General features: G+C 36.8%; 1 protein-coding gene across 4 annotated transcripts; it reads left to right on the top strand.

Moving 5' to 3' along the window:
* Positions 1-3,246: 3,246 nt before the first annotated feature.
* Positions 3,247-23,960, top strand: LOC584381 (ribosome-releasing factor 2, mitochondrial). Of its 4 annotated transcripts, XM_030977048.1 has the most exons (19): positions 3,247-3,382; positions 5,301-5,404; positions 6,062-6,116; positions 6,740-6,868; positions 7,878-8,003; positions 8,599-8,687; positions 9,331-9,480; positions 10,382-10,570; positions 10,981-11,061; positions 12,863-13,011; positions 13,964-14,104; positions 14,695-14,794; positions 15,237-15,390; positions 16,812-16,888; positions 17,509-17,647; positions 19,600-19,776; positions 21,440-21,606; positions 22,208-22,339; positions 22,908-23,960. In XM_030977048.1, exons 2-19 carry the CDS (start codon positions 5,363-5,365, stop codon positions 23,034-23,036), a joined length of 2,226 nt encoding a protein of 741 aa, XP_030832908.1. In that variant the 5' UTR covers positions 3,247-3,382; positions 5,301-5,362; the 3' UTR covers positions 23,037-23,960. The 4 variants fall into 4 exon arrangements, with proteins under 4 accessions (XP_030832908.1, XP_030832911.1, XP_030832910.1 ...); XM_030977051.1 differs by lacking the exons at positions 3,247-3,382; positions 6,062-6,116 and having other exon boundaries at positions 5,299-5,404; XM_030977050.1 differs by lacking the exons at positions 3,247-3,382; positions 5,301-5,404; positions 6,062-6,116; positions 6,740-6,868 and adding an exon at positions 6,878-7,001.
* Positions 23,961-24,288: the final 328 nt, after the last annotated feature.

The following is a 24,288-nucleotide window of genomic DNA, read 5'->3' on the forward strand; positions in this document are numbered from 1 at the left end:
TGCCATATTTTATAATATTGTGTTTATGTTTAGCATAGGCTAGGTTTAGATCATTCCTATTTATCGTTATACTTTTATATTGTTGTTTTGTTGTATTCTGTATTCTTTGTATTATTAAGCTATGTTTGTATTCTTTATTATGTATCATTATCATGAAATGTACATGTGTTGTACTCTAATACCCCAGAAGGGGGTCGAATGAGTCAATAAATTCTATTCTATTTTATTCTATTCTATTCTAAAGAAAAGAGGAATTCGGTATTTTCTTAATATTCGAATGATGCAATAGGTTACATTTTTGATTGCATGTCTTGCTCTTTACCATTGTGCCAAATTTGTTGTTTTAAAAAAAAAGTGGATGCCTTTCAATCTTAAATTCCAAAAGTGATACACGCCTGACCTTTTTCTAAACAATACTCAAGGTATTTTGTATTGCCACGTGCATACTTGTGGTGGTACTATACGTTTGAATAAATTGTTAAAGCAAATTGAACTTTTCCTAAGAACACATCTTGACTATCGCTGTAATTGTGGCTTTGTGTATTATAATTCTGACATTGTCCTATGGGACAGGAGTTTAAAATTGTAATGTTCAGGAATTAGAACAATTTTTTTTGTTTACTCGAGTTTGAAAAAGCCCTTACAACGGTCAATGGAAAAAATAATCAGCTAATAATAGGAGGTGATTTCAACACGATCAGCAATTTTAACCTGGATTACATGGGAACTGGTAAACAAAAGGTTCTCTATAAATTTGGTAGACTCTTTCAAAATTTTGTGGATAGATTAAATTTGATTGATATTTGGAGAGTGAGAAATGGAATGAAAAAGCAATTTACGTATATAGACAAAACAATCCTTTTTATGCAAAGTCGACTTGATTATTGGTTTGTATCCGAAAAATCAGATGAAATAATATCAAAATGCAATATAATATCATTTATAGCTCCTGATCATTCAGCTGCACAACTAAACTTTTTTAATTTACCTTCGAATGATATCAAATTCAAAGGATCTTATTGGAAATTTAATAATAGTTTATGTAAAGATGAAAAGTTCATCGTGTTAATGAAAACCGCAATCATTGAACTCATGGGTGTCGATCCCTGGGGGGGGGGGGGATGGCACAATCATCCCCCCCAATAATTCACCATAAAAACATTTAAAAATGAGGAGAAAAACGTGTACAAACACGTTAATTTTACTATTTTTGGGAGATGCCCCCCATGGCGCTCAAGGGGGGGGGGTGCGATTTTGCAAAAAAAAAATTAGTGCTCACTACGCCCCCCCCCCCCCCCCACTATGCGAAATAGTGGCCGGCACGATTTTCAAATTTCAGCACACTAAATTTCAAATTGATTTCAAATTTGCCCCCCCCTCCTTAAGAAATTTTGGGTCCGCGCCTGGACCTTGTATGGCAAAGAATCGGTCAGTCGAGTTGTAAATTCATTGCAACTAGTGATAATTTGTTTATATATAATTGTTATCAATCTAATTATAGATATGATTATTATTATAACTTTTCACTGACTCGTTTGTTGTTGTTGTTCATTTATCTTATTCTTTTGATTTATTTACCACCTGTGGGATGGAGCACCTTGATCAGCAGGGATGGGTTTTACATAGGGGTCCAGTCACATCAAAATCAAAATGCAACAATGCACTCATAGATAAATAAAATAATAATAAAAAATAATAATCAAGGAACATCATGTAGGCATACAAATCGAAGAGAAACACACAAAGGAATGTCATATTATATATACAAAAATAGGGGAATGAAAAGGGGAATTAAAACAGGGGTTATTTTGTTTAAGCTATAAGCTAGATCGATCCTGCTAGTTATATAACAGGAAATCACATTTGTTAAAAAACGTTTATTCTCCAGATTGTTCCAAATAATTAGCTCCTTGCCATACACGAAACGTTTTTTTTACCGTAATTTTTTTTTGGGTTCGGGAAGTGGATTTTGCAAAACCATAACATTTTTTTTTAATAGTTCTTTTTTTTCAAGTAAAATACCACAGAGTGCCCCCTAATAGTGATTGACTTTTTATTCGCCAAGCTTCCAACATACAACAATATACAAGAATAACAGATCAAAATTAAGTCAGCTTGAACAGGATAACCCACGAAAGCTCGAGAGCTTATTTCCAGTGGGGTCCCTATAGGCTTGAGCGGTACACCCCCGTCCAAACCAAACCAAACCAAACCAAATCTGAGTATCCCCCCCCCGGGGGGGGGGGGGGTGGGGGTAATAAATTTGGGCTAAATTTATTTATTGCACAGAACATTGTAAGAGCTAGTTGTTTTGACCTCCGATATACACAATCCAGTTTAAGAAACTCTTATTTTTATAATTACTGTAGATATCGAGTAATGATCTATTCTGTAAAATTAAATATTCACAACAGGTTTTGCCCATATCTCCCCCCCCCCAATTATACACTACCGTAGTCAAACAAAAATTGGATTACAGTTTTGTAAAATACAGTCTTTATTTTAAGGAGATATAAATATAAAATGAACCGCTCATGATGATAAATGAGCAAGCAATTTGTCATTCTTCTAATACTCAGAGCCTATGCCGAATAGAAATGCACCCTATCACATATGGACACAAACATGCGAAGAAGAAAAAACGTCGTCTCTCCATCCATAAATAGGCTACCAAATATTGATTTCATATGATGGATATATAATCCATTATATCAAATTAATATTACGATCGGCATTGAAAGGGCATATAACCCAGGGGCGGATTCAGCCGGCGACGAGGGAGGGGCCCAATTAGTGAGAAAATATTTTGATAATCGGGGGGGGGGGGGCGGGGGAGCGGGAGGGGGGTAATGCAAATTTTCTTATACTTTTTACTCAACACCTCCCCCCCCCCCCCCACCCCCTCCCTTGAGTAAAAACAAAATCAAAAAGGTAAAATTGTGGTTACCATCTTTTATGGGTAAAATTGTCGTTATTGTCGTTACCATCTTTTTTCAAAACTTTTTTTTTGCCATGGCCTGGATCCGTCCCTGATGTAACCATACTCCGAGAAAAAAGGGCGCTGGGTTGTACTCTCTAGATCTTTTACCAAATCCTGGATCCGTCCATAATGACTGCAATTGTCTTCAGCGCAAGGAGAGTACACCAAATCCTCTGTTTCACATGGCGTACCATAGCTCTATTTATTACGCAATACCTATACCGTGAAGAAATAGAGCTACGTGCGATCGCATGGGACTCGGATCATCGGAAAGAAAGAAAGAGGACATCGACATGGTACTTTCATAATCATAGATAAATTAGTAGGGTTAAAAGCAGAGATAAATCAGAGAGCAAGAAGAGACTACAGTGTATCAGCCAGAACTAATGTTAATGTTACGAGGTAAGCCTGACCAATCATGATCATGTCCAATTGACTCTAGACATCTATTACTTTATTAGTTGACTTGTCTTGAGTTGAGTTGAGCTCCGATCCGACGCCGCCGACGCTAAAGGCGAAGGGTGCATTCGGCGTCGGTGTCGGAGCTCCCTGGAGTAAGAGTTGAGCCTGAGGCTGTTCAATAAAGTGAGAGTTTGGTATTAATCAAGAAATGATTTTTGAATAAAATTTCAGTGTTATTTTTTTCACTGCCCATGGACTATTAATTTATTTTAAGCTGACTTGTGATTCCGTTCTAGATTTGGAGTCTCGACAAACATCTTGCCGGGGATAGGCACATTCATGGGGCACTAGAGGGCGCTTTGCGCGCGTACGAAAATCTGAATGGCCTTGCTGCGGTGGGTCGGCAATAATCAGCCCAAAACTTGGATATGGGAGGGTGGAAGGATATATCTTTTTTATAATGTTATCTGGTCTTACCCTTAACCATCCTATGTTTAATCTATGTAGAAATAACATGCGAGTACGATAAGAGAAACATCGGGCCCATTACTGATGCAACTTTTAAAATATTAGCCTAGAAATGACCTCCAAACGGAAAAAATTGACATTTTTTCCCGACAAATCTTCATAAAATCTGATTTATAAACAAGTCACATCTAGGTACACTAATACAAATACGATTTTCTGAAAATTCAGGTATTATTTTTTAAGTTTCTTTCAAGTATATTTCTGCGCATTGCAGTGCCAATGTTCTTCACTGCTTCAAAATCACCCTTGAAATTTTTTTTTGCAACGAATTTGTTACGAGGTCCGCGAGTGTTCCCCGTTCCTTGCGTGTTGAAAGTTTGGTAATACATAGTTTACATTGACTTGCGCACGAAAAAATGGTCGAAAACAAAATGTCAAATGAAGAAATAAACAAGCTTTTGTATAGTTATAAGAGTTCTACCGAGGTTTCTTTGTCGATTTAATTTATTATATAGTCTCAATTAGAATTCAGAATTATCTCACTGAAAAGTTAAGAAACCGACGATGTTCTCGATCGTAGTTATTTTCATTTTGCCAGCAGCCGATCTAGCGTTGTTTGGGCAAAAAGCTAGGCCGCTGCCTTCCCATCGCAAACCTTTCCTAAAAATGGCGCGCTGCGGAGCTCCGAAGCTGCGTTGGTATCGCTGCAAACTCTCAGCCGGCTAGCTCCCCAAGACGGACCATTCGCAGTATGGCGAGATTGTGTGTGTGAGGTACGATTTTGGATTCGAGAATGCACGTAATGCAACCGTGCGCGTCATATTCAGCTGTCGAATGTCTACGACCAATTTTACATGTACGATTTTTAGTACAGATACTTGGTCAGTTTTCTTCTTATATCTTTGGTTTTACAACATTTAAAAATATAATTTCTTCAAATTTGCTCCTGACTCGGTTCAGACTAATTGTGTGATGTGTTTTCAAGTCAATTTTTTGAATATATTTTTTTGCATGAATTTGCCTACCGGGGAAGTTCTTGCTCCTCTTGGCAAAGACAGTTTAAAAAAAAAACTTGGCAGACAAGTCAAGTGACAGCGTCAAGATTGCATTGATCATGTACTTGTGACAGTGTTATGAAACGACCCCCTGATAATGATATACCTGTATAATAGGCCATTTTTTTAATGTAATCAAATTTAAGGCACAAATTGTTAAGTATCTTGTTACAAATTATTTCACTCACCTGTCACACAAAATTTTATTTCAATAGATGTATTGTTAGGTAGGACAAACTATGATTTCTAGTACTATATCCACACCAGTTAGTAAGATGTGAGGGGGTGGAATGTCTATCGACCACTAGGAGTTGCATGCATGTACAAAATAAATGGTGGAAAATAAAATAAATAAATTGTAAATACTTCATTAATCACTACTTTATATCATACAGATCATCTCTTGATAGCTACTGTTTGCAAGCGTGACTCCATCCAAGGCTGAAAGTTGGCTGAAATGTTGGGGAAATATAGGAATGCTCAAAGGATTGCTTCATTGGTAAGGGGACAGGGGTCTCATTTTCCTTCTAATTTTCTCTCTAAATGTATATTCTTTTGTCTATATTAGTTTGGGAGATTCTTTAATAGGAATTAGATTTTTTTAACCTTCCCCATACACAGATGGTGTTGTGGAGGTGCTGTAGTCGAGGGGTTTAATTCTGAAAAGAGAGCGTTATTTAGGCCATGCAACAGCGGGGGGGGGGGGGGGGGGGGGGGGGGGACCAGTGAGATCATAAGAAGGGTCTTTAAGGGTTTAACACTTGACTGGAGATGTGAAGGTTGTGGGTTCGAGCTCCAGCATGGCTCCAGTGCCCTTTGGCAAATAATTGATATATATTTGCTACTCTCGATCTACCTGGGTGTTACAATGGTTATCAGTATAGGAAGGAATTCCTTGAATCCTGTGAGTACCAAAATCAGTACCAAAATCGATGGAGGAAATCACAAAACTCCTTGAAATAAAGGGAGTTTATTTTGTCTCCTTTTTTTCTTCATCAAACATTGACACTTAGAAAAAATTGTGTAATCTGAAGGAAAAAAGAAGATACTCCCCCCCCCCCTCCCATTTTGCTAACTGAGCTTGTCTATTCAAATATTTTAAATTGGACTATTCTTGTTTAATACAGTGATTATTTTTTTCTTCTGTTAATTGTAGATCAGAAAGAAAAAGATCAGATGGACATCCTTCTCCCAGCATTCAACAAAATCTAGTAAGTTGAATATTTTTGTGGTTCAACTTGTTAATTAGGGGTCTTTTGGGGTTCAGTGATATCATTGTGCTTTTATTTGTACATGTTGTAATGGTTGGTAATATATGAAAATGTTGATACATGAATGTAAATATTGAGGTTATCCAGAGTGTCAAAGGAGTGAGTTTTATATAGAAGCCCTTCAACCCAGTGCAATTCCAGAATTTTCAAATGGGGAGGGGTAGGGGGGCACATTGAAAAACGCACAAGTCGGCTATCTAGGGAAGAAGGGTACCGGCGAGAGATGATTCAATTTCAGTACCTTAGACTTGAGATTTCTGCAATGACTATAATTTGCCTTTTTTTAGGGGGCAAATGCATTTATTATTGCTTCTTATATATGTAACACAAGTTTGAGTCTAGAGCACCCTTGCCCCCCCCCCCCCCCCCCCCCAAAAAAAAAAAGAGAACTGTTTGCTTGTATTTCACATAATTATGAATGAATGTACACCATGTATTTCCTTTTTCCCTCCTATTGTAACTAAAGATATTATACAATTTCCCATTCCTGAAGTAATGAAAGTTGTCAAAAGGATTCCTAGATGAATACTCTTGAATTCATTAGAATATGATCCTTCTTACAGGTGAGAGTGGAAGCCCAGCTGATGTTGAAAAGATCCGCAATATTGGTATCCTGGCTCACATTGATGCAGGCAAGACCACTACCACAGAGAGGATGCTCTATTACTCAGGCACCACAAGGCATCTAGGAGGTAGGTACATACAGCATGTAGAATATGAGATGGGAGCAGGGTTATATTGGTATCCTGGCTCACATTGATGCAGGCAAGACCACTACCACAGAGAGGATGCTCTATTACTCAGGCACCACAAGGCATCTAGGAGGTAGGTACATACAGCATGTAGAATATGAGATGGAAGCAGGGTTATATTGGTATCCTGGCTCACATTGATGCAGGCAAGACTACTACCACAGAGAGGATGCTCTATTACTCAGGCACCACAAGGCATCTAGGAGGTAGGTACATACAGCATGTAGAATATGAGATGGGAGCAGGGTAATATTGGTATCCTGGCTCACATTGATGCAGGCAAGACTTCTACCACAGAGAGGATGCTCTATTACTCAGGCACCACAAGGCATCTAGGAGGTAGGTACATACAGCATGTAGGACATGAGATGGGAGTGGGGTATTTCAGGCATTTAGGCATTTAGGAGGTACACACAACTGTTGTGTGATCCATGCTCCGATAGCAATTACTCTGTTATGTGTTTTGTTTAAAATTAAAGATGTTATACTGTGTATTTTTTAAGTAGTTGACATACAATAGATGTGTCTTTAACTTTAAAGGAATCCTGTATAATTTCTTGTTAGATAATTAATTTTTAAAGACAATCCTCAAGAGGTTAAGTCTTACATGGAACATCGAAACGTGCAACCATTTTGATGGAGACCTGTTGTTTTACCCGCAATAAAAAAAAAATCATGCAAGAATAGCCAAAACCAATATTGTCTCAAAATTAATCTTATAATAATGTTCAGAGATTGCTAAGGTCAGGCAGAACTATTTCAGTATCATTAATTTACTTCTTTGCTTTCAAGGAGACATGTATTAAGAATATGTTCATGTACTAAGGCCCAGTATTTATTATAGGAATATTTTGAATTTTAATGTATGAGCATAAACAGCATTGATCTTGACAGCTTATTGTTGTGTTTAAAACAAAAATTATGCAGTACTAATTTTTGCTTGTTATAGATGTTGATGACGGCGATACAGTTACAGACTACATGCCTCAGGAGAGGGATAGAGGTATCACTATCACATCTGCTGCTGTTACGTTTCCCTGGAAGAACCACAGAATAAATCTCATTGATACACCTGGTAAGGAGACTACTCAAAAATTTGTTAATGGCACTCCTGGGCCCCGTCTTATAAGGAGTTGATATCAATCGCAACATATTTGCGATTGATATCCATCGCAACTATTTACATAAGAGATAGGAGACTGCAAACCACGATTGATTGTGAGCCATAGATTACAATAATATCAATTATATGCCATTTTAGTGTCTGTCAGAGGAGTATCAGCTCTCTGAATACTCAAAATCTAAAGCTTTGAGAACCGGCAGTTGTTGACCTAAAAACTTGCTATCGACTACATGACATCATCTTTATATGTGGAGTACGCATATTCACAATGACTTTGCATTCATTAAGCACGGCTCATTGCCTCAGCTTCATAGGTGTGAACCGATGGGGTCCACATGTTATGTCGTCACTGTAACTTTTGCAAATTTGACCCCGGTTGCCCGTAATTTGGAGGGATGTGGAAAATTAGGTTTTTATACTTGTTATTCCTTTATATTTGTGTTCTACATTCATTTAGTTTTCCATTTATATCAAATTATATTTTCATCAGATAGGATCTTTAAGTTTGTTTTGATCCAGAGTACATGTTTGTGATTGCCTATTACAGGTCATGTTGATTTTACCATGGAGGTAGAGAGATGTCTGAGGGTATTGGATGGTGCTGTTACTGTCTTAGATGCATCCGCTGGAGTTGAGGTATGTGTATATCTTGTTCTCAAATGACACTGTAAACTATCTCTATGTAATGTAAAGTGGCTTAAAGGTAGTGCACATCATATCTCTATATCAGATATCAGATCTCCATGGCCCATTGTTTTGTACAGACACCTGTACTTCAATTTTTTACCCCTCTTTAATACCATTTATTTAAATTTCAACAAACCCTTTATGTCATGCTAAAAGATTGGCTGAAAACTATTGTTTTGCTGGAGCTGTACACTATATAAAGCAATTTTTGTTTAAATTCTGAAGGTAAAAAATGTCCTCAAATTAAGCACAGTGAAATGATTTTCATCAGCCTGAATGCAGCAAAAGGACAAGGAACTTGCCTGTCATTTCACAAGCTCTGAAACATATTGATATCTTAGATATTGACTGTTAATTAAGGAGAGAGATGGCTGGTGACCTCTCAAGGTACCCGGTCCCACTTTGGGGAAGGTGAATCGAAGACCTCCTTTTACTCCTCACTCAAACCACTTTTAATATTTAAGTTTAGTTATGGAAACTTTAATTTTTGACAATATTATGAAAAAAATGTGTCTTTCTCTTTTGAATTTAGTTTACACATGTATGTGAAAGCTTAGGAAACTTAATTTGAAATGTTGTGTTTTGAATGAAGGCACAAACTTTGACTGTTTGGGATCAGGCTAACCGTCACACCATACCAAGAATAGGATTCCTGAACAAGATGGACAAACCTGCTGCTAATATAGATATGTGTTTATCATCCATCAGAGATAAACTCAACACTACACCATTACTTCTTCAGGTAATAATAATAATAATAATATGTTTTGTTTACCCAGGGTAGCCTCATCAGTATTCATACTGTTCTCTCTGAGGGCCCTGCAATCATATCATTACCCTGCCTTAGCCGAGCTACCATAAAAAGCATTCAAGGAATTTCTAATACAACACGGTCATCTCAGTGTCTAATATTTTACATGATTTGTCATGTAGGAAAATACGTTCTTTAATGAAGTCTTTGGCATTCATTAGGTCGTAGGTGAGGAGGCAAACTTCCGCTGCTTAGCGTAATGGAACCAAAGTCTTAGCCCATTATTCTTATGACCTTTAAATTATAATAATTTTGAGTATTCAGAATACAGTAATGTAATTGACATCAAGGCATGTAAATAGGGACTAATTTAGTCTAATAAAAAAGGAGAGGAAAGGGTCCTTTGGAAATTGCTTGTGTGTAACAGGATAAGCCCAAGCACATGGAAGGTTTTTAAAATATGATTTTGTTTGAAGTACACTAACAAATTGTAGAATAGTTACCCTTGATGACATATAAAAGAGTTGCTGAACAGAGTATTGAATTTTGTATCCTACATAAAAAAATATTCCAGTGCAAGGATTGGCCACGGATGGCTCATGTGACATGAAATACTTCCAACATGAAGAAAAATGATGTTGCAGGCAGGTTATTTTGTCACTACCACTGCTCCAGTGTATTTTAAGTGTTCGGTGAAGACGTACATAGAGCATTTTCTGGTTCCTGTACCCAAGCATATTTACCTTTAATGTTCATCACATGTCACATGTGTATCTCAATGATACAGAAAACTTTCATTGGTTGGGGTGATCATGGTATATAAATTAGGCTTCTGCCAAACTTAAAATTTAGTAGGCAAGTATATTACTGTTTTCATTTCTTTTCATTGCAGCTACCAATTGTCCAGTCCAATATATTATCAGGAGTAGTGGACCTTGTTTCCATGGAAACTGTTACTTGGCATAGGTCCAGTAAAGGTGTTGATGATGGATCCAGATTAATTCATTGCCCTTTGTCAGAAAGCCAAGACACCAGCCTCATATGTCAAGCAAATGATGCCAGAACGGAATTAGTAGAACAGGTATGATCTTAGAACAATCAAGAGATAACAAATTGAAATCATTTAAACTCTTCTGTTCAAATTTTAGTTGTTCAATTTTCAGTTATCCCGTTAATAACTCCTCCTTCTGCTCAACAATTATCTCTGAAATCGAAATAAACACAAAGACACAGTCAGTGACTGATCTACGGGAGACAAAACCAACATCTGCCCCCTCCATTTATGTCCCTCAGTTGTGTATTTGTATTTAATTGTGCCCCCCCCCCCTCAATCTTTTAGCCCTTTACAAAATCCCGACTTCACCACGATCTCAATGATGTTTACAGGAATGCCTTTTCACATCATAAAGACCTTGTTCCTTTCAATAGTTCCTATGTTATTGTATGCAAGCTGGTCAGTCACTTTTTTCTTCTCTTTGTTTGATATAACAGGTAGCAGATCTAGATGATGAGTTTGCAGACAAGATGCTCAGTAGCCCGAGCTTCAATCCTCTTCACATCTCATCGCATGATGTGAGTTAATGTGCCTGCTAAAGAATATTTATTATTATAATAAAATATATTTGTTTCCAGGCAGAATGAATCAGGGGGAGGGGGTGTTTGTGAGACCCCTCCAAACTGTTAGCCTTCCAGTAACTATCCTCAATTGCCCATAGTGTGAATATTTAAGTCTATATTTCGGTTACTGTAAATCTCTGGTATAAGGCGCATCTGTGTATAAGGCGCACCCCTATTTTGGGGAGGAGAAAGGAAAAAAAAAAATATATAAAAATGTTGTTGTTTTGTTGCCGAAAACCCACGCGGGGAAGGACCTTCATGTTACATCGAGGTGCAGTTGAAGTTGTGAAGTTGTCATAAATAAAAGTAACAACAGTCTAAGGCTTCATGATACCAAGTGTCCCACACCAGCCTCCTCACATCACCTAGCAGAAGCACTGTATTCTACGCCAAACATCAATAGTCATGCATGATATAAATAGCATCCTCTAAATTTCTGACAATGGAGTACCTAGGAAAGAACCTTGTGGTACACCATTTGTTATAGAAAAAAAATTGAGGAATTATTATTATAAACTACATATTGAGATCTATTAGAAAGATTACTTTCAAAACAAGATGACAGACAAATTTGAGTGTTGTTGTAGTTTCCGAGTGGTGGGTCAACACACTGATTACTGAGCTAGGAGACATTGCCAGGCATAGCGCCATAAATCGAAACTAAAAAAAATAAAAAAAAAAATTAAATTTTTTTTTTTTTCTTTACCTGTGTATAAGACGCACCCCCGACTTTCAAATTTTTTCGGCGGCAAAAAAGTGCGCCTTATACACAGAGATTTTCGGTAATTCTTGTTCATCACTTGAACCCAACCTTGTTTGAATCAATAACCATGTGTATGTATGTGAACCGACAATCACCTTTCACATGTATTCAATAGCCAAATTTGAATAGCGTTTACTGTAATACAAGACAACTTTGAAAATCGTAAGTGATTGTTATTTCTGCAGCTACAGTATAGAAACTTGAATGAACTGCGAAATTTCATGTTTACTATTGTAAATCAATCATTATACTTCACAAGAACTTTGAAGTCTGGGGAATGTTTCACAAAGACTAAGATCGACTTTATGTTGGACATAACTATGGCCGCCAGTTCATGCCACCGTTTGCTCTCACCGTTATGATTTGTTTTCCCTTCAATAATGAATTATTGTTCTGTAGATTTGTGACCATGATTTGTATGTCCCTTGAGAGACCAATGCCAGTAAATGGTGAGAGCAAACAGTGGCATAAATGGCCTGCCATAGTTAAGTCCAACTTAAAGGCGATCTTAGTCTTTGTGAAACACTCCCCGGAACTACATTTGTAAGAGTACAGGTTGCATGAGAATGTTTGTGGTTTGACAATTATGTGATACTCTTCAGTCATTAACATGTGAAGTGGTATACCAGGGGGGTGTTTCACAAAGATCCAAAGTCGAACTTAATTCTGAATTGGACTTAAACATTATGGAGAGCTATTCGTTGCCGTAAAAATAAAATATATTCAAAAGCAGAAATTCAAGTATTTTAGACTTTTCATAAATTCCACATCAAGAACATAAAATCTCCTTGATAACAGAAAATATGAATGATTTGAATCAACAGCCTTTTAAAATAACTTTTACAAAATATTTTCAAAGATGCTAACGGCTTTCCATAATTGTTAAGTCTTACTTGAAGGTTAAGTTCGACTTCGGATCTTTGTGAAACACCCCCCCCCCCCGATATATTGTGATGAATTAAAAACGTTATATCCTGTATTGAATGATAACAGCTCATGGAAGCAGTACGGAGTATCACGCTACACCAAAGAGGTTTGCCACTGCTATGTGGCAGCTCATTGAAGAACAAAGGAGTGCAACTATTGATGGATGGAGTCAATGATTATCTTCCCAGTCCACTCTTCAACAAAGACCCTCTTATGTAAGATATATCAGTGATGTAGGGTTTGAAAAGAGACATAGTACCTTATTAGCCAATTGTTTTGAGGAAGAGCAGAAAAATTTGCAAAACGAATCGGTATAATGACCCCAAAGTTTTTTTTAAAGGGATCCGGTAACTTTGTCTCAGATCCTGAAACAAAATCCTGAATTTAGCTCATGCTGTAATGATAATTATAAACCTTTAGGTCAGTCAAGAACCTCATGACTTTTACAAGCCGATCGCCTCTCTGATTATCAAGATATTTATGATTGGAAATCGAAACCAAATTTTGCGTTTGCCAAACGGTTTTCATAACACTACAGTCTATTGGGGAAAACGAGTATGGTAAAACCATTCACTCAAAGATTTTTACTTTTTTGAGGCACTTCTTGATCATTTTGAAGCACAATTTTTTTTTTAGGGCTTCAATATTACACCATATCACAGACACTGATAACACGTAGGGCCGTGCATCTCAGATTTAACATTTATAAACGATGCCTTTAAAGTTGAAAAGTGTTGGAGAAGACAAGACCTCTATCATCTCATCAATGTGTTTGTGGTAGTAACAATACTGCATCATAGCTGGAAAATTGTTCACTTTTGTCTAAAACCACAAAATGTGGCATATTTTTGCTAAGTAACCTACACCGAGCAATATATCAGATATGGAAGCACTCTCAAAAATTGTTTTATGAGGTAATTCTCCATGAAATAATTTTGTTAACCTTATACAACTCAGCCAGTAAAATCTCGTCCCATAAAACAAAAACTCAGCGGTGCCATCTCCCATTATCTCTTGTTCTTTTCCTTTGCTTTCCCCATCTTTTCCTCTTTATTTTTGCTCCCAGAGCTTCTTGCCTATAAAAAGCCATTTCCTAGTTTATAAAGGATGTTTATTCATAAATGCCTATGATTGAGAATATCGTATTTGTGATACTTCTCTATACAGGGAGGTATATGGCAAGGATCTGTGTGTGTATGCCTTTAAGATCATTCATGATAGACAGAGGGGACCACTTATCTTTCTTCGAGTGTACTCTGGAACACTTAAACCACAATCAGCCATTTACAATGCCAGCAGGAATTGCACGTGAGTATGGTAATTTGATACATGAGCATGCAATGATTCAAGTGTACAGTGATATAATGTATGACTCCTGTAGATCCAAGGTGTACTATTGAGTACCAAAAAATGGTATATAGGTCAAAGATGTCTTAACATCAAGGATTAATGGCAAGGCTTGAATTGTGCATCTGAAGCAAACTGTGTCTTCACAGTACACCACCAAGTCTATGTAATCCTAAAGTCGATTTAGCATTTCAGTATTTCTAAAAATAATGCTGCTTTGATATAGAGTACCGAAGTGTGACGTCATACTGGCCAAGTTGTCAAGGTTGCTGGTTCCACACAAATTTTGTGCTTAACAATGGTATGGGTTGTATGAAAACTTGCAAACAATGTCTATGAAACATCCATGCTGATGGAAAAAAGTCACTAATCTGGGTATTTATATTAACCCTTGACAATAGCAGTACAAATTGAAACATATTCATTGAAGTTCTTCCCATATGTAGCAGTACTCGACATTCAAAATAGCTGTAATCGTTACAATTTTAGCATTTTCAAAGAAGTAAGTTAAGGGCTCTAAAGTGGTAAATATGTTGATTTTGCTGTTACAGTGAAAGAGTGAGCAGGTTGCTGTATGTCATGGCAGATAGCTATCAAGAAGTATCCAACGTACCTGCAGGAAACATTGCTATAGCTGTTGGTCTCAAACAGGTCTGTCACAATCTACTTACAATTCATTCACAATGATTTTCTGCAGATTTAGCCATTCATCCTCCAAGGAAGCTTGAAATCCATTGAAATTATCATTTAATTTAATAATCGTATGACTATTCAAATGATCAATTATTTAAGATTTTATAAGTTTGAATGTTCTTATCAAATGCTATCGCAAATTCTTTTAAAATTGGATCATAGTCAGATTGTACAGTGTGCAGTGGACTTTACATGCGCTGCTATGTGGAAATATCTGCTCTTTTTAGTGTATATGTATATTCTTTTCAATTCAATTCAATGATGCTATTACAAATTGGCGGGACCTACATTACCTCAGAATAAGTAAGTATTTCTGTTTATTGATTTTCTTAAATTGATAGATGTTTTCTAAATTCAAGGACTCAACATGACTAGAAATGTATGTTGTTTCCCCTAATAGACTGTGACTGGAGATACATTAGTGGCATCCAAGGCATCTTATAACATAGCCAAGAAGAAACACTCGCGTCAAGCACCCCTCCTTGAGCCTATCAAGGTCCCAGAACCAGTTTTCTTCTGCACGATAGAACCACCTTCTCAAGCTTACCAAGCAGGTCAGTACAGTGCAAGTCCAAGAAAAGTACAACAAATGTGTATGGTATGAAATAGAGTGTTTGTCAGAGGGTCCCCTATTGGCTGAGGAGCTGACCTTTGACACTCAGTAATTTGTCATATAAAATAGTGAATTTACATTTGATTGGATGGCTTGAGGGTCAATACAAGGAAATTTTGAACAAAATCTGCTGGAATGATGGATGAGTCGGAGACGATTCCAGTATGGTTGCATATCAACAATATTTACTTGTTTTGACCTGAAGAAACTGTGGAGCATGCAATCATCATTTTTGATTTTATGTTAGTGTAATTTGTTTCTGTTAATTGATTTTCATGTATGTATGTTAGATTTTGCATCTTACCGTAACTTGTACATAACACAAATTTCCTTTGCAGTGCATGGGCTATGAACCCTCTGAACTTTTTTTTCTTCAATTTAAAAAAAAACAACACTATGTAGTGCCATGTTTCAAAGACAAGCTTCGTTAACCCTATTTTAACTGGGCTATTTCAGACCAGGTTTTTACTGGGGGGGGGTCAATTTGACCCCCCCCTAAGATCTCGGCCGTTTCACCGCCGGTCGCCGCGAAAATTTGCATGCATGTCAAGTGAAGTGTATAGAATACTATGATAATTTCAAATTTTTGAAAAATTCACTCATTTGCATATTTATGGTAATTTATGCAAATAAGGTCATAAAATTCACATTTCGGCCCATAAATCATAGATTATTCATATTTAAGTATTCTTTTTCACTACATATATTTATTAGACCATTTGGAATAATAATACAACACAAAAAATTGGAAGAGCCAGGTTATTCCTTATGTTATCTCTTGTTTTTATAATTTCTTATGTATTTCATTGTTTTTTTAACTTATGTATTTTATTGTTTTTGTTGTTTTATTTCATTTATAACTACAATTCAACTATTTTGACCCCAAAACAAACATCTAAACTTTAAACAAGACTGAATAACCAATGTTTTATCTATTTTTAGGAAAAATGACTTTTACATATGTTTTGTACACAAATCACGAAAATGAGCGATTTTCGGGCTGACATGCAAAGACAAAAGGTCACGCGACCTTGTAACCGTAGGTCCGATTTTCGAAAAAATTGTTTTAAAAGATGCGTAACACTCGAAAGTAAAAAGTCATGAGAGGAAAATTTTATATCTGCCGCGGTTTCGGAGTAGTCGCGAAATTTCTACAGGGGGGGGTCAAATTGACCCCCCCCCCTAGTTAACGTAGGGTTAAATCTTAATAGTGGCTTGATACTTTGACTAAATCTGGTTAAATCTACCATTGGATTTTTTCCCCTGTAGTTTTGTTCCCTTCAATGTAATAGGAAGAAATGCCAATCCTGTTTGATGCAATGCCAACATGCACAGTAACCTTCTACTTTTTTGGATAAACAGATCTGGAGAAAGCCTTGGGATGTTTACATCGAGAAGATCCTAGTTTACAAGTGAAGACTGATGATGATACTGGTCAGGTATGTTTCCTTGTTTTACATAGATTGAGTTGTTTATCTACCATTTACTGAATATTACTCTGATGTTACGGATCCAACACATTGGAGACCAACACCCAAGACATCAGCTGCCTGATAACTAAACCAGAGGATTGTTTCACAAAGACTAAGATCAACTTTAAGTTGGACTTAACTATGGCAGGCCGTTCATGCTACTGTTTGCTCTCACCATTTACTGGCATTGGTCTCTGAAGAGAAGTATGAATCATGGTCACAATTCTACAGAATTTACATTTTTTGATAGGTCATTATTGAAGGAAAAAATATTATCTAAAGATCAGAATTGAGAGACCAGTAGTGAGAGCGGCAACCAGTGGCATGAATGGCCTGCCATAGTTAAGTCCAACTTAAAGTCGATCTTTGTGAAACACTACCCAGATAGATTATTCTGTTTCCTAAGACACCTTTCCCTAGATCTTTCTGATCTCTGTGTTTCAAATTGTAGGGATATGCAATGCTTTTTCGAACACAGAAAATCTGTGATTTTGATTAAATCTTCATTTAGGATGCCATTATGAGATTGAATTGCAATTTAAGTATTGTGTTGTTTTACTGCTGTCTTTACCTACAATCTTGACCAGCTGATTTTATCAGGCATGGGGGAGCTACATCTGGACATCGTACAAGATAGAATACGCAAGGAATACAAGATTGATGTGGAATTAGGCCCTTTACAGATTAGCTACAGAGAGACCATCACTAATACAGCTACTGAATCAGGTAAGTCTTCTACATGTAGTAATCATTCAAGACTTAATGAAAATTATAATAAGGTGAATTTTTAACGTACCTATTACTATGTTTTAAGGCTGCATGATGCTATTATCCTAGCAGCCATTCGGTAAAACACAGTCTACCCAATACAGAGCTAGGACAACAGCACCACAATTACAATGTTACATAATACATAATATAAAATACTGACATAATATGAACCACAAAATAAAAGTACCTGTATAGCTTTTTTTTTTTAAAGGTGAATTGCTTAGAGGGATTTGAATGAGTGGGTCTTTAACATGGTTTTGAAGGTGTGTAGGGATGGAGCATTTGGATATCCGGTATTGGGGAAGCAGGCCATTCCAAAGTTTGGGAGCCGTACAGAGAGAGCTCTGTCACCGTAGCATCTCTTTACGCGGGGACCAGACATAAGTTGGATGTTGGAAGAAGTGGAAGCATGCAGCCGGGAAGAGGTTGCCTTGGATTTTTATAAGTTCTGAAAGCTATGTTTGAAGTGACCATTATGGATTTTGAAGGCAAGGACGAGAATTTTGAATTGAACAAAAAAAATAAGCTATTCCAAAACGCGTCTTCTGCTCATGCGCTTAAAAATATACATATATGTACATAAATATGTATGAGGTTTGTAACACTTCTCTAAAGCTATGGTCACAAAGGTTCGTACGAATCTCCCTGTTCATAGAGATTCGTAGATGAAGCATACTTTCTTACGTCCTTCTTGCGGAGTATGTACAAAGGCCTTTAGATATTGAAGGAAAACCTTCTTGAGAAGCAAAGTGATTTTTTGGTTATAGAGGTTGTACCTTTTTTGTAAGAATACCTCGAGTTCTTCTTACGTCAGATTTTACTTCTTTTATTTTAATATTTTAATTTTTATTCTTCATTTGAAGGAACCGTGTTAATGATCAGAATTGCTAATAACTATAAGAGATTTTACTGTAAGGATTAAGAAGTAAGAATGATAGACTATAAGACTAGCAATGATTACTCACTAGAGGTATTGAGCTCTCTGGTCAGGGTTCCATCAGGTGTTTCTTGAACTTGCTGTCGGCATATCTGCCACTTCCTTTATTATAAAAGCAATCATTTTTACTGAAGAAGTTAACAAGTTTTTGCTCTGTGGTGGCATCAAAGTCATGTTTTTCCTTTTTTAGTTTACTCGTTTGGTAACTCATCTTCATCGCTATCACCCAGACGTCTTGATAGTTCTCCGTCCTCGTCGTCATCTTCCACCGCCTCCTCCCGGTCGCTTCCGATGGCCATCATTTCTTGATATTGTTGTTGCTGCTCTCCTTGATCGTCTTTCTCCTTCCTCCTCATCTCTTTCCTTACGTTTCTTTTGCTTCCCTTCCCTCTCTTCCCTTTTACAGATTTCCCTTTTGGTCCCATATTTCTTTGACAAGAGATGCTACCTCCGTGGGGAAAGAAACATCTATACATTTGAATACACATGTATCTTAGTAAACCGGTCTATTAGAGATCACTTTTAAAGCTCCAATCATGGTACAATTTTTGTAATTTCTTTGTAATATTTTATTTTTTGAGTTTCTTGTGTGGTGGTGAGGGGCAGGGGATGATGGTCAGATAATGTAGAATCTCGTTATATAATAGCTTTTAGAAAAATACTTATTTTGAGGAATAAAGGTAGATTAATTGCTTCCTAAATATTTTGATAGTATAACTGTTATCTCAATATTCTCCATCAAATATTTGATTTAATATCCTTCGTCAAAAAATGTCCATTGTAAGGATTGGCTGATGTAACATGAAACACTTCCACAATGAAGACAAAATGAACATTGTATGACATCAATGGTTTTTAGGTATGCACAGTTCAACCACATTCTTTTTGTTATAGTATCTAAAAGTTAAATACATTTATATCAAAACCCTGTGAATTGATCAACCTTAACCTGTTGTGTTTTTTCCAACAGCAACTTTAGACAAGGTTATTGGTGACAAGCATCACGTTGCTACGGTGACTGTGTCAGTTGAGCCGTTGGATGATTATAATGGACCAGTCCAGGTTACTACACTTACCAATGATGGCAAGAAAGGCGATGAGATGCATGAAGCAGTCACGGGTGGAGCTCACTCAGCATGTAGACAAGGTACATAGAATATTCAATTCAATGTATTTATTTGTCTAATGTACGATCGACTTGGTTATTTGTTACACTCACATGTAAAAGAAAGGAAATAGGTTACGAGACATGGATACATTTTGGTGATGGCAAAATAATAATCATAAATACATGGATGTAATATTGATTATGTATCATTATAATACCAGCTTTACACCACCCTCAATAGGTTGGGCTCTGTTTAGCAGCTAGCACTATTTTCTCTTTTCTGAAATCGCAATGCTAAGTTTCTCTATTTCATTTCTATCAATGTAAATTCTCTTTATTTGAATGTTTTTATTTATATTGTGTTGTACATGTACCGGGGGTAAATATTTCATGATGCAGCTAGCCACTGGCTTCTTTGAAATGAAAATGAAAACTTCAATCCAATTCAATAGACCAGTTCACAGTTAGTATATATGTCCCCAATGACTCTGAATATCCACAGATCTTCAAAATAATTACTCCTACAGCGATGGAGGTGCTACATACATAGCCTTTGTGTCCCCTTTTAATAATAATAATAATAATATGAATTTATAACGCGCACGTATCCGAAACTTCCGATCAAGGCGCAACAAAATATATAAGCAGATTACACAAAACAGTACAACAGATATTATTTCTACACGTAATTAAACTTAAATCCTAGATAAACAGGAATTCAAATCTTATATAAAGAGAAATTCAAGTATTGGATAAACAGATATATATATACATAATACAGTTCAACATAATATAGTTCTTTAGGTCATGAACTTAAACATCAGATAAATAAATACGCTTTCAACTGTGATTTAAATTGTTCTGTGGATTCTAATTGTCTAAGATGAGAAGGAAGAGAGTTCCAGAGGGCGGGTGTAGCTTTTGTGAAGGACCCATCTCCATACGTAACTGTTCTTGTCATTGGCACGACTAGTCTCGTAGCCTCTGAAGACCTCAGTGACCTCACTGACTGCATTACTGCCATCTCAGAGAGGTACTGGGGGCCTGACCATGCAGAATCTTGAAGGTAGTCAGACAAATCTTGAACACGATTCTCTTCTTTACCGGTAGCCAGTGCAATTGACAAAGGATGTGACTTATTCGCGCATAATTCCCTGCCTTAGTAAGAACACTTGTTGTGTACTCGCTGCAAACGAGAAATGGCTGAGGAAGAGACATCGACCAGGAGGGCGTTACAGCAGTCCAATCTGGAAGTTACCAAGGCATGGATGATCTGTTCTGTATTTACGGATTCTCCTGACATTCTGAAGGTGGAAATTTGCACTTCTGCAAATGGATGAAACTGCTTGTGCATGAATTAATAATGATTACATAACTTTCAGGAGCACGCATCCAGTATTTTGTCTCTGTGTATTTCACAATTTGGTCTGCAATGACCTTCATCTGCTCATGCTCAGACTGCAACTTTGAACTGGCTTATTCAGTTCAGTCATCTCAACTTTTGGATGTTTGTTAAGGTCCGTCATTTCTTTCTTATTTATTTATTTCCACTGGCGGGAGTGGAATAATTCATTTTATGCTATTAGAATTGAGTTACCTTTATCAAATTTTCAGATTGACTGTATGCAAGACAGTTTGAGTCCTGTTTCTCCAGATAGTTAATGTTGGAGTGTTTTTAATAAAACTTTGTTTCTCTGTACAGGTCCCCTTCTAGGCTTCCCAGTTCTTGGTGTAGCTGTGACCATTGACAAGTATTCCGTAGCCCCTGGGACATCACCTACCATGTTAGCAGCATGTGCATCTCAGGCAACTCACAATGCTTTGCAGCAAGCTTGTGGCAATCTTCTTGAACCTGTCATGAACATGGAGGTAAAAGTCATTGTTGGATGGAGGAGTTTTAAAAGTGGAAATCCACCCTGTTATAAATTGGTTTTAATAGAAGCCAAAAAATGAGAGAAACAGGTCAGTAAAAGTTAGAGCAAAAAGCAATTAAAAATTAAAAGTTGTAATTTTTGAAGGTGCAATCAATCAAACAGAAATTGGCCACTCCCTTTTGTCCTTTAAATTTTCAATCGTATATTCACCCAAAACATAATTATTGCATATATATATAATACAAACATACACTGTCTTGAGAGGTTTTGGTTAAAACTATGGGCAAGAGGTAACTTCAAAAGTATCAAAAAGTACAAGTGGAGTCACAGGGGCCCCGGGCATAGTTTTACCCAGAACCTCGAAAAGAAGGCAAGGTATATTTGTTTTAAATCCTGCATCAATAATACTTTTTTTTTTAAATTAAAATTTATCCCCCCCCCCCCCATAAAAAATTAACTCCCAAATAGTACTTTTTCAGCACAATCTTAAAATGGTTGAAATGTTTCTGGTCACGTAAAGAGCTCTCAACCAATCAAAAACAAATACTTTTTTGATGCAGGATATAATATAAAATATGTGTTAATGAATGTTTCAGATCACTACCAGTGAAGAGAGACTGCAAGTTGTTTTGGGTGATGTAGCCCGAAGAAGAGGTCAAGTTTTAGCTGTTGACAATAGGATGAAAACCAAGGTCATTACAGCAGCAACACCTCTGGCTGAAATGATGGTAAGCTATTGCAGTTCCTTTTGTAGTTACGGACTTGTTAAAATAATTACTCATTATTCTTAAGTATCATTTGAGGTGTTCACACTTGTACAAGCATTGCTTTTTAGTGGACCCCTCTGTTTCCAATATGTATTTCTACATTTGTTGTAAATGTTTATAATTGATTTGTAATGTTTTGATGGAAACATAAATAAATTAGAATGAAATTGAATTGATCATGGAGAATACATTGGAGTTATTTCACATGCGATTCATTCCAAGCCAAAGGTTGTCTCATACTTGTTAATATGCTGGAGACAGATATTTGCAAGAACACCTGTAAGTTTTTTTTTTAAATATTGTAACATTTTGTTTGTCAGCAGATGATTAGACCAATATTTTTATGTCTCCAAGGTGAGGAATATCAATTTTGTTTTATTGTGACCTTTCCAAACACTGCAACACAGCATTCATATAATCATCAGGCAAGGTTGTATCCATAAGTGGTGATGAAGATACATGGACATATTTAAACTTTTACCTGCTGTGAACAATGTATGAAACATTTGTTTTTATCTTATTTCTTTAGGGCTATTCCACAGCACTGAGATCTCTTACTTCAGGCACAGCTTCATGTTCCTTAGAGTTCTCCAACTATCAACAGATGTCATTTGCTGAGCAGGACTCGGTCATCAGGAAACTCACAGGTATCTCATGATGGTCCACCTGTCAACTGATTTACGGGACTGTCATGATGATCCATGTATCAACCGATTCTCAGAACATGAAAAAAATCATTCAGGAACCTAGAATTGGCTTTTGGACATGGTCGTACGTACATTGGACATGCATAATCCATGTTCTGCGCTTGATGTTCTGTTATGATAGTCCACCGATGAAGTGATTCACATGACTGTATTAATGGTCCATGTATCAACTGATTCTCAGGACTGTTAAAAACAAAACTGAGGATACTAAAAAATGGCTTTCGGACATGGACATATGTACATTGCGCATACACAATACATGTGCTGCGCTTGTGCCGCCGTACATCGGAAGTATGCAAGTCCTGGAAGTGGCTCGAAATTAGGTCCAAGAGGCTGCCTTCGGGCATTGTGGGCGTATTGGCAATAGGGAGAACCGCAACTTAAGATTGCATCAGAGAATTACATATATTTGTTAGTGTAACATCTTTGTCTTTAAAACATTACTCAGTAATGATCAAAAAGAGAAAAGTGGTTTACGGGCGTTGAGTTTCATGAATGACACTAAACCTGACAAAAGGTCTTCAAAACTGATTAGTGTGATGCAATAAAAAAACATATTTTTTGTGAAAATTTGTGTACTTTATTCTTCTTGATTTGTGTCCTGCCTATGTACCGGTAGTGGAAGTGAAATATAGGTGAGCTGCAATTGTGTCCAAAAAGTTTGCAGAATTTTTGTGTGTGCGGTGTATTAAATGAAAGTGTAAAAGGGCGAGGAGTGATCCTCAAGGGGCTGTCGCACTGTAACAGCACCAAGATTGTATACATTCAGCCACCTTGCTGGCCTTATATGAGGATATTCAGGAATCTGGCTTCTGGTGGTTGCTCAAATATTGCAACTTTAAAGGTAAAGACCAGTATTGGAAACGCCCCAATTTCAAAAAATGAAATGGAAGCTCTTTATTACCAATCATGTGAAAGAATATGTTTTGACTAATACATGATGATAACAATTTTGGCGGGAAACCGCCTACTAATTGATATATTTGGTAAATTAGTTTATCTATTGGACTGTGAGAGATAAATGCGCGTGTCGCGCACGTGTGCGTAGTCCCATATACATCTTTCTGTGTACAACGTTTCTTTCACAATGCAATCGCATGACCACAACTGGTCTTTATCTTTAAAAATCCTCATACACCTCCATGTAATGTACAGACAATTAACCGAACAGAAAATGCACATTAGTTTCTAATAAATTAATTT

Source organism: Strongylocentrotus purpuratus, unplaced genomic scaffold (assembly GCF_000002235.5).
Source record: "Strongylocentrotus purpuratus isolate Spur 01 unplaced genomic scaffold, Spur_5.0 spur5_scaffold_9, whole genome shotgun sequence".
In the NCBI taxonomy this organism is placed as follows: domain Eukaryota; kingdom Metazoa; phylum Echinodermata; class Echinoidea; order Camarodonta; family Strongylocentrotidae; genus Strongylocentrotus; species Strongylocentrotus purpuratus.